The 13,255-nt window shown below is 37.8% G+C and overlaps 2 protein-coding genes across 3 annotated transcripts in view; one reads left to right on the plus strand and one right to left on the minus strand.

Annotated features, from left to right (window-relative positions):
• The first annotated feature begins 221 nt into the window (after positions 1-221).
• Positions 222-6,123, plus strand: LOC133516872 (uncharacterized). Of its 2 annotated transcripts, none has more exons than XM_061849888.1 (2): positions 222-751; positions 5,852-6,123. In XM_061849888.1, the coding sequence occupies exons 1-2, from the start codon at positions 448-450 to the stop codon at positions 5,986-5,988; spliced, it is 441 nt and encodes a 146-aa protein (XP_061705872.1). In that variant the 5' UTR covers positions 222-447; the 3' UTR covers positions 5,989-6,123. The 2 variants fall into 2 exon arrangements, with proteins under 2 accessions (XP_061705872.1, XP_061705873.1); XM_061849889.1 differs by having other exon boundaries at positions 232-751; positions 5,675-5,926.
• Positions 6,124-6,158: 35 nt separating this feature from the next.
• The window catches only part of LOC133517428 (uncharacterized), a 74,861-nt gene continuing 67,764 nt past the window's right edge, over positions 6,159-13,255 (minus strand). Inside the window, exon 32 of the mRNA XM_061850744.1 lies at positions 6,159-6,576. Within this exon, the coding sequence (XP_061706728.1) occupies positions 6,481-6,576 (96 nt within the window). The 3' untranslated portion in view covers positions 6,159-6,480. The remainder of the gene's footprint in view (positions 6,577-13,255) is intronic.

The raw sequence follows: 13,255 nt of genomic DNA on the forward strand, positions 1-13,255 counted from the left end.
TATTATAGCTTGGATGCGAGTTTTATAAGCCAGCACAGATAAAGGACTAAACAATGACTAAACATGTTTTTCCGCGGTGACACCATCTAGTTGATATATTTGGAAGCATCAGGTGAGCAAATTGTGCTCTAAAATGTTGCCGGCGTCGCCACTTTCTATGTAAAAAGTAGGCCGCTTTTAAGTTTCGCCCCCCTGTTTCGATTCCTCGTCCTCGGAGTTGCGTTCGTAGTGTGAGTGTGCGTTGCCTCTGAGTCTGTGCACCACACCACGCCAGCCACGCCTAGTCGTTTAGTTACTTCTTGTAAACTTGATTATTATTATATATGTTATTTCTTTGCACTATTGAACTAGTTCAACTGCAGTTTGAAGATCAATCGAAGAAAACGAACTCTAAGAGATTGACATCGTTAGATTGAGAAGTACATCACCAATACAAGGCCTAATAAAATGCCGGCCAGCGGCTTCGATTTGTATAACATGCAAGACGCCAGAAATAATTTTGATGTAATGCGACCTACTCCGATTTGTACTGATGCCAATCAATTTATGGGACAATGTCAGAATATACACATATCGACGAATTGTTACTACGGATACCATGAGCCGAAACGACCACAAAATATTGAAGCGACGCCCGATTGCGAAATGGTAGAGGCCCCGCGTGATGATGCATATTCACCGCCACACAACCATGGTAGAAAACGCAGCGCAGACGGCGGCAATCACCATCAAATCAAGCGACCCCGACCAGGTAGGTTTCTTTTTAATTGACTTGTGAAACCTCTTTAAATTGACAGTGACGCTTTAAAGAGCGCAAGGTTATAAAACAATATTAAAATAACAATACAAAGTAAGCATCAATCCAAGGAGGTTTCTGTTTATATTAATATTTTATTTATTACATGTATACTAATAACAATTACTGTTTATTACATTTAACTCAATTTATCTTATGACCTCATCTGTTACATTTAAACAATGCAGCAGGTTGTTGTTTGTCACCATTTATTTTGAGTGGGAAGTCTCTGCATTAGTTTTCATTGCGGGTAGCTCTTACATAAGTATTCATTTTATAAATTGACAGTATTTGTTGCAATTTCGAACCCGCATTCTTTACTATTAATGCCTTAGTTGAAACAAGCATTGTTGGTCAGGTGATATGTGGATACACATCATACACCTGTTGCATTGACCAATTGTATTGTGTAATTATACTTATGTAAATATTTTGTTTGGCAGGCATTACCTATTACACTGTAAAGTTGGAATTTTTAATGATGAGCCTATGTTATTTTATAGCTCCTCCTGCCATTAGGTCAACATAAAAAATTCTAACTAAGTACCTATATATAATTGTTACAATAGGTTTTTTTTACTATACATGGTATATTAGGGTATTTCTATCCTAAAGATTTCTGAACTGTATATTTAACCAAGTAGGGGCTGCATGTCCAGATTTCTCTGAATTTCTCCTATTTTGGTTTGGAGCCCATATTTACTTAATTTTTAAAAGTGCATAAAATGTGAACAATTATTGTGTCAATAGAACCTGTATGAACAGTTTTGTTTGCAATAAAAACTGGTGCGATTAAGAGGAAAGGGGACAACTGGTTCTTGATTATCCACTGGATATTGACATTGTGGAAAATATTTTTATAAAATAAGATGTTTATTTACTATAGCTAACACCGATTGGTATACCGACAACCGGTTTAGCCTAGTGGGTAGTGACCCTGCCTACGAAGCTGATGGTCCCAGGTTCAAATCCTGGTAATGGCATTTATTCGTGTGATGTGCATGGATATTTCTTCCTGAGTCATGGGTGTTTTCTATGTATTTAAGTATTTATAAATATTTATATATTATATGTATCATTGTCTAAGTACCCTCAACACAAGCCTTATTGAGCTTACTGTGAGACTTAGTCAATTTGTGTAATAATGTTGTATAATATTTATTTATATTTACAGCTTTGTTTAGTTTTTTTTCTATTTCTTGAGAATTATAAACAGGGCCCATACTTTTCATGCTGTTGACACAAAAATGATGTAATTTAACATACAGGGAGCTTTTTTACAACACTACAAATTCAGATACCTTACTTATTGACTGGTACAAAAATAAATACTTGTTACGTGAAATACGCCATTAAAAATAAAAAATATGTAAATATGTCATAAATTAATAATCTATTATTTCGTTGAGTGACAATAAGTCACTCAATGAAATAATATATGTGTCAAGACTGTCAAGTATATGTATCAGTTAACTAAAGAGGTTGGCAAATGACTAATTATTACGAAAATACTAATTGGAATCAACTCTATGTAGCGTGACGTCATTTTTCTGTCAACGCCACGAAATGTACGGGCCCTGATTATAAACAACAAATTTTATATAATTTGTATGGAGAGGTGGTTGTCCACTATTGTCTTATCTATTGCATTTATTACTTATTAATTGAGAAATGTGCTGTTGCATTCAGGTTATTAATCATGCATGTACAGGTGCCTGCAAACTTCTTGAACAAGTGACTGTAACCATACTTACAGGCAAGGTCACTTGTTCAAGAAGTTTGCTGGCACCGACCTATATGTATAATATGTGCCACTATCATCACATGTAACTGAGCACTTGAAAACTTGTCTGCAATTGAGGTGTACTGATGATCAGATTGATCAGTTATGTTAAGTGTGTAATAATTTATTCATCTTTATCCTCTAGCGTCCCATGGTCCTAATACTAGTACAAATTACCTCCAATCGAATTTGAATCATTTTGATTAGGAACAGAGTTGCTTTTGTTTTATTTATTCAAACTTTATTGCACAAAATATACAACAATGTACAAATAGCGGACTTATGTTTAGTTCGATTTTAAAATGAAATATATTCAATTGTATTTTCTAATAATACCATTGATTCAAATTTCACTGCTAATTTTTCCTGTATTGTGCCTGGGTCGCTAGACGTTACGGAAGTCTTTGTTAAACTGGAGTTTATAGTTATCAGAGGCATATATGTATATATATATATATTAGCCTATCCTATAGCTTAGAAGTGAAAATTGCCTGTTGCTCTCTGCCGTGGCGCCACCATAATGAAAACCATTTACGTAATAAAAAAAAATGTAAGTGAAACTACATCATGTACGTACAATGTTTATGGCTGTACCTGTACTAGGGAACGAAATTATGGGCATGAAAGTGTTACCACTGGGAATATGCTGTGTGAGATACCCTTCCCGTGCTCCCGCACCCCATTGAATGCGGAAGGTGGACACGTACATCATTTCACCATAAAATTAATTGATTTTCATTATAGTGGCACCGCATCAGAGCAGCAGTCAGCACACTTAAAATTGGCCAATAAAAATGTGAAATAGGATAGGCCAAGGCATTTAAGTGATAAATGCAGGTTGTACTTAAATAATGTAACTTTCAACTGTTATACTGAAATTTTAGGGGTAATTCACAGCTTTGCACAGTGTTTTTACTTCTCTTTTTGTTCCTGATAGTTAATCCCATTTAAGTATTTCCATATAGTTTTCAAAGGGAAAATAGTAAGAATATGTTTGTTATTTACTCCGGTGAAATGTAGAAACTGAATTTAAAACCCAGTTAAGTATAGGTATGCTGAATTAAAGATAAGGAAAACTGTGAGTTGTTAACTAGGAATATCTAGAATTATTCTCACCACTCTCACCAGCATCCTCTATGTCGAGGGTGTCCAAACTTTTTGATCTAAACTTCACAATAAAATCAACTCCCGCCTCCTTTCCACCTGCCAAAAGTAAAGGCTTCTAGGCTGGATTCAGCCTGCGTGCCATAGTGAGGAGATCCTGCTCTAAAGTTTACCTACTAGCAGCCAGTTGGCCAGTTTTCTTAATGCTTGGGGGATGGATGTACAGAGGTGACAAATTTGCGACTGGACGCACGCGGCGCGCGGTGCGTCGAGTGTGGCGGCGGGCGGCCCGACAAGGTGCCGCTGCTGTCGTCCAAAACAGGTTCAGTCTAGTGCCGCTAAGAACCGGGCGGCGCGAATCGTGGCTCGCGGTAGTCGCGCGGCACGATCAAAATATACAGACTTAAATTAACCTATTTTGGACGACAAGGGCAACGGCTCCCGCTCGCCGCGGTGCGGCCTACAACGGGATATAATATCAAGTTAAAATAAAAACATTTAAGGACATACAATTTTGGTGAAGAGATATTCTCAAAAATAATGTGAATTATCATTTTATTCAAGGCCACAGATTTTTCTCTTTCCTTATTAAGATGCTTCATTAAACATCCACTACATTTAAATTTCGGTATTTATCAACTCATTATTTGTAAGTCTCCATCTGCCTGCCAAACAAAAAGTCCACATGTCTTCCCTTTCCTTGATAAACATTCACATAGATACTTTATAGATTGTGAAGAACTTGCCAGTATTGTAGGTTAATCAGAATGTGGAGTATATTTTTATATTTTACATGTAGGTACTATACTACCTGTTATCTGTTTAATGATTGTCAAGGTTCAATTTAAATGCAAATTTCTTCAGTTAAGTAACATTCATACATTTTATTTTGTAAGCTATTTTAAGGGATCATTAAAGGCTTATGCCCGTCACAGATGGAGCGATAATATACACGGTGGCCAAAAAATATGTGCATTCCCGTTTCCAGGGTGGTTTTGGGCTTATACTGAGCAACTTTTACTATGGGACCAACCCCAAAATCGCGAAAAATTTTCTGGCTGTTTTATACATTTCAGCTGGTCCATTTTCTATGGGAGGGTCAACATTATTTCGCGATTTCGGGGTTGGTCCCATAGTATTAGTTGCTCAGTATAATCCCAAAACCTCCCTGGCAACGGGAATGCACATATTTTTTGGCCACTTTGTATATTAATATACCGTAAGATACTCATAAATATAGTTTAGCTAAGCACCACACACGCCAACGACACCAAAATATATATCAGAGTCTGTCTAGCACCTACATTGTGAGAGACGAAATATACCGAAATGCAGGTATCGTGATATATCTACCTAGCTATAAGATATCGCAAGATACCAAAATATATATTATAGCTTCATGTGTGGGCTCTGTTAAATGGTACGTAAAATATATAGTAAGATGGCTTGCTATAAGATATCTTGGTATATTATCGCTCTTGTGACGGGCTTTGCAGAGCTTACATAGCGGATATTTAATCTAACTCGTTCTAAAACTCCATCATTGCAAAACTAAGGATAATCACAATTTAGAATGCTACGAATGGATTTAAAATCCGGCTGAAAGTGATAAGATGGTTCAATTCTACTCATACTTTACAAATTTGCATTTAACCATTTTCCAGGCCGCACCAATCTACAAGGTTTTCCCAAAAAAATCAAATATATTTCAATAAATCCAGCTTTGATGATTCATTTGAAGACAAGTCACATTTTCCGAAAGTGCAATCTAATTTGAACCTTAAATCGGATGGCTAAGGTTGAAATTCTGTTGGCGCGTATGTGGTCGATAAATCGTACTATGCCTGGAAAAGGGTTACCCCTAAATAACTAAAATAACACATGAAGTGCTTATTAAGATATGTGTAGTTGAAATCGCAACAAAACTGGACTTTGAGACTTCCTGCTGATGCACCTGTGGCATAGTGTGATGAAGTCCGACTTTATTTCAGAGGGTATGGGGCCATCAACTTCCAACTACAACCCATGTTTACTGCGTCCAACCCACAACAACCCAGACATATCTCGTTGTCTCATGGTCCATATGATCTAATCTCTTCCAACTCTACCAAATTGTCAACAACCTGGAAAACAAATATCTAATTCAGAAATATTAATTCTATCTGCAGAGATGCAAAAAGAGAAAAGCAATGAACCTGAGACAAATGAGAACATGAAAATGGACAGAACTAAAGAAGAACTGTTGGAGACCTTATATTGGAACATACATGGAGGGAACTTTATTGATTTATTGCAGTGTTTGTGACATGTACAAGTGGAATAGTGTGATATTTTTAGTATTAGTTCATAAGTGAATGGGACACTAAGTTAAAAATATAAGTAGTTAAGGGTTTTTCTCATGGATGCATTAAGTTTTTCGTAATAAATTCAAAAGGGAAAAGTGAGGCTTTTATTTAATAAATAAAATAAACAAAGTTTATTTTTAAATAATGGTTTATTGTTCTAAACATTAAATACTTTTCAAAATACATACTTGCATATTCTAAAATTATAGAATAATTCATATTAAATAAATGGATAGAATCAAGTACTATCGTTAAACGAGATTGCACAATCGGAAATTCAACGGGATGCTCGAGATTTAATCTGAAAAAGAAGAAATATTATTAATTTCCATTTGTTTCATCTTTCTGTTTCAGATGGAGTGAGAAGATCTAATCTTGTGACATTTACTTTCAGGGCCACTCAAAACACGAGGCGAACTGTGAAGTTTGCGGTTTGGGTGTTTGCTCCGTTTTTACATTATAGTAATATCACCTTTCTGTTTTTCAGATGACTCTCCCAAATGCAGCCTTGTTGGCACGCGATCGAGCCCGAGCCATTCTGCATCAGCCTTTAATATAAATACATCAAACTGTTACGTACTTCACTTGACGTACAGATTTGTTTTAAGTGTATAACAGCATCGGCATAAAACTAAATGTTGTTGTAGTTTCACTTACTGTTTTCACGCGACTGTGATATTATGTACCTGATATTTGTTAATACAACATTTATACTGAGATAATGTTGTTTTTTTCTTCATCAAACCACCTTATCTTAAAGATTCGTAAATTTTTCCATTGTTCCATTACCGGCTCGCATCGTGAGCCGCACACAGCAGCATTGAGCAAATAATTAAAATTTATTAAACACCAGGTGTATCAAAAATAGTGGGCTTATTTAGTATTGTAGCAAAAAAATATTGGCCTTTGTATGGAGGGTTAGCTAACTTGGACGACCTTCTCCATTTTTTTTTTTGCGTCAAATAAAGGGTATAACAGGATAGCCTTTGAAAAATTGCCCCCAGCGTTTTTGGTTCGAAACTATAACCTAACAATGCCTTTTGAAGGGGTAATATCCTGCACAAAGTTTCATCTCTCTGTTACCCCCTGGGTGTGAAAAACACCCGATTAACCCCATAACTGTTTTATTTATATTTTCCTAAACTATGAAAGTGACGAATTTCTGTACAAATATTTATGAGACAGGCTATATGTTAAAAAAATATGACCCTCCTAACTGTTTAAATTCTCGTAAAAAAATAAGTAATCACCTGTATAACAAGTTCGGCTCATGGTACATACACCATTTTTAGGGTTTCGTACCAAAAAGGTACAAAAGGAACCCTTATGGTGCGACTCTGTCCGTCCGTCAGTCTGTCACACCGCTAAATATCTCGAGAACCACTTAAGCTATTGATTTGAAATTGGAATAGTTATGAACAACACTAACCCAGACACATTGAAAGTATTATTTTGTTATTTTATTTTTATTAACTATGGAAAATGCCCAATATGAAGAGGGGGCAAAATTTCAGTCTAGTGACTAGGTCAAGTGGGGTATTTGAAAGAGCTCAAATTGTATATTCCAAAAGATTTTTTTTTTTAGAAAAAAAAAATGATTTATGAAGGAAAATGTGAAAAAAAAAATACCGTTCCCCCTTATCTCCGAAGTTTGCCAAAAAATATGAATTTATTACATGATATTAACATTACTATAAACTTTACAGGAAAAATATAATCAGACCTCTATCTTGCTAAAAAATGTTTTAATTAACAAAAAACCTTTCCGAATTCAATTTGCAATTGAACCAACTTGACGTGTGCTTATTACACTTGAAATGTCTATGAGATTAAATTACACCCCTTGTTAAAACTACACTTTAAAACCCAAAAATTTATTAAAAGAAACAGCGAGAGAACAATTTTGCTTAATCACTAACGTCAAATCTGATTTTTTCTCATCCACCCTCATTTGAGTTTTATTAATAAAAACGGGTAAGTCAGTAAATGTTGCTAGTTGAATGAATGGAACCAGATTTGAATATTTTTTCATTAAACATGCCGCGGCCCAAGGACTATATGGGTCCTTTAAACCGTGGAAAACATAAACATCTGAACTTTAACTTAAATAGAGTGAGAATATACATAAACAAGCCTATAAACTATCACTTAACTAAGGCTCTGAAGCAGCTAGAGGCAGAGGGCACAGTTTAGTAACTGGTCTCTTAAACACACGATCCTTAAATTGTAGGGAGACTACACGCGTTACGCCGTCTGCTCCCGGGTGCTTCGCCACAATTCGTCCCAAAAGCCATTTACCTGGAGGTAAACGATCGTCTTTCACTAAGACAACTGTACCAACATTTATGTCGGGGTGATTCTGGGACCATTTGTATCGATGTTGTAACATAGTAAGGTACTCAGATTGCCAACGTCGCCATAGACTTTGTACCATACGTTGCACCTTTTGCCATCGGTTTAAATAGTCAGGTCGAGTATCCACGAAACTTTCTTCAGGGATAGTAAGCGGTGCCTCGCCTATCAAAAAATGACCAGGAGTCAAAGGAAGTTCATCAACAGTAGAACTAATCAACGTTAGAGGCCTAGAGTTGACACAAGCCTCGACTTGTGTGGTCAGAGTGCAAAACTCTTCGAATGTTAAGCCGGACTCACCTACGACGCGTTTCAAATGTCCTTTTACAGACTTAACTCCTGCCTCCCACAATCCTCCAAAGTGAGGAGCGCCAGGGGGAATAAAATGCCATGTTGTGCTGTCATTAGCCAACAGTTGGGCAATTTCTTCAATAACAGTTGATTTGCTGTTTTTGAACGCGAGGTCTAATTCTTTGGACGCGCCTACGAAATTAGTCCCACAATCACTCCAGATTTCTTTACAATGCCCACGTCGAGCAGTAAAACGTTTGAAGGCTGCTAAAAACGCAGCACTGGATAGTGAACTGACCAGCTCAAGGTGAATAGCCTTTGTAACCATACACAAAAATACACTTATGTACGATTTACAAGTTTTGGTGCATCTACCAGAGTACAGTTTCAGCGTGAATGGACCACAAAAGTCAACGCCGCTGGTCAAAAACGGACGTGATGGATTGACTCTGCACTGTGGTAAATTGCCCATCAACGGAGTCATTGGTTGTGCAGCTTGGGTAAAACAAGGTTTACATAATCTTAAAATCTTTTTTACCAAGGTTTTCGCTCTTAGAATCCAATATTTTTGGTGAACAAGATTTAATGTTAATGAATTTCTACCATGCAATGTTCTCAAATGAGCGTCAATTACAATCAACTTTGCTAAGTTACATTTGTAATGTAAAATTATAGGAGACTTCATATCATGTGGTATTTGAGCATTTACAAGACGTCCACCGACTCGAATAATTTTCTCATTATCTAGGATCGGATTTAAAGAGTGAATGTTACTATTTTTTGGGATAGGTTTGCTCTGTGATAGCAATCCTATTTCACTTTCAAAGTAAACAGACTGTGATATTCGAATACAGGTTTTTAATGCATTTTTTATTTCAGCAGTAGTGAGGTATGTTGGTTTTGGGTTATCGTTCCTTTTTAGAACCTTTTCTTTACATAGTCGAAGAAATCGAAAGCAATAGGCTGTTACACGTATGAGTTTAAGTAGACTAGAGTATCTATTGAGGTACGTGGCACATTCATTGACTTCAGAGGTACATAAGTAACTAACTTTTGCTTTCGGTTTTGCTTCTAGTGTGGTTTCAGGTATAGTGAAATTAGGGTAACAAATCTCAACAGACTCGCGAAGGAAGGCTGGACCTTCCCACCATAGTTGTGACTGCATCAGCTCGTCAGGGCTGATACCGCGTGAGGCACAGTCCGCGGGGTTGTCCGCAGACTTAATATGATGCCATTGACTACTATTCGTAACATTTAAGATTTCGGTAGTGCGATTACCAACGAATGGCTTCCAAGTATTTGGAGTTTTACGCAACCAAGCCAAAACTATTGTGGAATCTGTCCAAACAAACACACGATTATCATCAATATTTAGACTAGATTTCACATTTGGTATCAATTTAGACAATAGGACCGCCCCACAAAGTTCAAGACGTGGCAATGAGACCTGTTTCACGGGAGCGACCTTTGTTTTGGCTGCGACCAGGCTTACTTTTATCTCATTGTCCGTGATGACTCTGATGTAAATAACCGCAGCGTAGGCGGCGCAAGAGGCGTCAGAAAAGCCGTGCAATTCAATGTTTACATTATTTGTAATCCCTAACCAACGTGGAAGCTGAATGGCCTGCATGTGTTCGAAGTTAGTCAGGTAAGTCTGCCATTCAGTTTTCAGGTCTTCGGGAAGTTCAGAGTCCCAGTCTAGGCCGGCCAGCCACAACTTCTGCATAAACATTTTTAATACAACCACGCAAGGTGCTAGCCAACCCAGAGGGTCAAACGTTTTTGCTATCGCAGATAGCACACTTCGTTTTGTGACAACGTCGTTGTCATGAGGTAAGTTAACTACCAGTTCAAATATGTCACTTTGTGGTTTCCAAGCTATGCCTAGAGCTTTCACCGAATCATCCATTTTAATATTCACTGAACTTTGTAATGCTTTTTGCGAATCGGGAATCTCGCTTAAAACTTTTTCACTATTAGACGACCACTTATGTAGAAGAAAACCACCACGTTTAAATAGTTCAGTTAAGCGACATTGAAGCCGTTGAGTGTCTTCTTCGGTAGATGAGCCCGTCATTAAATCGTCCATATAGAGATCAGTTTTGAGAAGTTCAGCTTCAGGAAAATCTCCACGTTCATCCTCTGCAAGTTGATGAAGTGTCCTTATGGCAAGATATGGAGCACAAGAACTGCCATATGTAACGGTAAGTAACCGATATTCTCTAATCGGCTCTTCCGATGACTCACGCCACAGGATTCTTTGGTAATCAGTGTCTTGTTTTGAGATAAGTATCTGTCGGTACATTTGTTGTATATCGGCTACTAGACAGTACTTATGTTGTCTCCACCGTGTTACTAAATCTCGTATATCTTGTTGCAGCGGTGGGCCGATGAGTAGCTCATCGTTAAGTGAGTTTCCATCTGCAGGTTTAGCACTTCCGTCAAAAACTACGCGCAGTTTTGTGGTGAGGCTCGAGGCACGAAGAACAGCATGATGTGGTAGGTAATAAGCTTTATTCTTCTTTTCTGTCTCAGGGACGACCTCCATGTGACCGAGTGACTCATATTGGTTCATGAACTTGCAGTATTCTTCGTGAAACTCGGGTCGGCGCTTAAACTTATTTTCCATCTGATGTAAGCGCTTTAAAGCAAGTTGTCTGGAGTTGCCTAAATTTGGAGCGTCTTCGTCCTTGAAGGGTAGGCGAACCTCGTATCGACCGTCAGTGTTTCGAGTGTGAGTTTTCTTAAAATGCTCTTCACACTGCATCTCAGGCTGTGACAGAGGCTTCGCGTTTGGTGAATATTCATCGATCTCCCAAAACTGACGTAGTAACTGATCAACTTCGACTTGTGTATGCATAACAATAACGTTGTGTGACTGATGGCCCGACGGCGCAACCTCGCCGCATACCAGCCAGCCCAATCGTGAGTTCAAAGCGACCAGAGACTCATTATGTTTTACTACTCCACCAAGAATAATATGTGCGTATACAACGGCACCTAAGAGCACGTCGACAGATCCTGGCTTGTGAAAGTGTGGATCCGCAAGGTCTTTAATCTCAGAAGAAGGCCAGGTATCAGATGGGAGCTCTTGTGATGGTAATCTCGAATTTATTCGTCTAAGGACGTACGCCTTAGCTGTAATTATGTGTGATGGATTTCTAATGGCATGAAAGTTCAACTCAACTTGTGATTTGGTTGTCATTGGTACAGGAGATATGCCAGTGATTTTTCCGTTGACTGAAGTGCGCTCGAGATTAAGCAGTTGAGCTGTCGCTTCAGTAACAAAGTTGGACTGCGAGCACGGATCAATCAGTGCTCTCAAGACTATCGTGTCGCCGTTCCTTGCCTTAACTGCAATTCGCGCGGTTGCCAAAATAACTTCTTCACTGTCGCTGTCAACCTCAGCCTTGTAAACTACGGTTGATGTGGTTTGGCTTGATTCAGGTGTACTGGGTGTTGCTGTATCGTTTTCAGGCACTGATGTGGTCTTGTTAGGGTTTGTGAAGTGCAACAGAGTGTGATGTCGTCGACTACATTTTCTACAGGTAGTGCTCTGCCTACACGCATTAACGGAGTGACCCTTTACAAGGCAATTAAAACAAATGCCATTCTTCTTAATAAAATCCTGACGTTGAGGAACATCTAATGCGGCGAACTCTTTACAATGACAAATATAGTGGTTTTGTGAGCAATAAGTGCATTCGCTGTTTACTTCTGTGACAAATGACTTCATATTTGTGGGTTTTTGGGTTGTGGAATATTTAACTAAGTCTTTTTTCTGCGGTTGGTCTTTTTTGTGAGTGACATTTACCATTTCCATAGACCGGAAACGATTTTCTAAAAATAATGACAGACAGGTAAATGTGGGTATATCTTGAGATGATCCAAGTGACTGTTCCCATTGTTTGTGTGTCTCTAAGTCCAACTTGGATACAACTAAATGTACGATAATTGCGTCCCATGTGGAGGTATCCACGCCGAGATTATCGAGAGAATTCAAACATTCCTTCGTAGTATCTAAAATTTCCTTTAAGCTTTTAAAACATTCTGTGTTCATCTTCTTTTGATTTAAAAGGCGGCTAATTATTGTAGTGACAATCATACGTTTGTTATTGTATCTACTCTCAAGTGTGCTCCAAGCCTTATCGTAATTAGCCTCCGTGAGTGCAAAATGTTTTAGAAGTTGTTCAGCCTCTCCCGATAAACTAGTTTTCAAATAATGATGTTTTTCAATAGTTGTTAGATGTACGTTGTCATGCACGAGAGCCTTAAATAAATCTTTAAAACTTGTCCAGTCGTTATAATTACCGGCGAACTTTGGAATAGATAAAGGAGGTAATTTAGTTCTAATAGGGGTGGTCTCGCCATCATTTGTTGATAAAAAACTATGCGCACTATTATTTGATTGTGGTTGACCTTGACCTTTCGAAAATTCCAACAAATAATCCTTTAATAATCCCTTAAATTCCAGGTATAGGTCTTCAGTTTCCTCGTACAGACTTTCAGCATTAAAATGTAATTGCTCCAGTTCAGTTTTCGTAACTGTTGATTGAATCATCTCATATTGATTTTGATACTTAG

The sequence above is a fragment of the Cydia pomonella genome, chromosome 4 (genome assembly GCF_033807575.1).
Source record: "Cydia pomonella isolate Wapato2018A chromosome 4, ilCydPomo1, whole genome shotgun sequence".
NCBI lineage: Eukaryota > Metazoa > Arthropoda > Insecta > Lepidoptera > Tortricidae > Cydia > Cydia pomonella.

Coding starts and splice junctions, on each gene's coding strand:
- LOC133516872 (XM_061849888.1), top strand. CDS start 448: ATGCCGGCCAGCGGCTTCGATTTGTATAACATGCAAGACGCCAGAAAT. Junction 752..5,851: donor AATCAAGCGACCCCGACCAG/GTAGGTTTCTTT, acceptor TTCTATCTGCAG/AGATGCAAAAAGAGAAAAGC.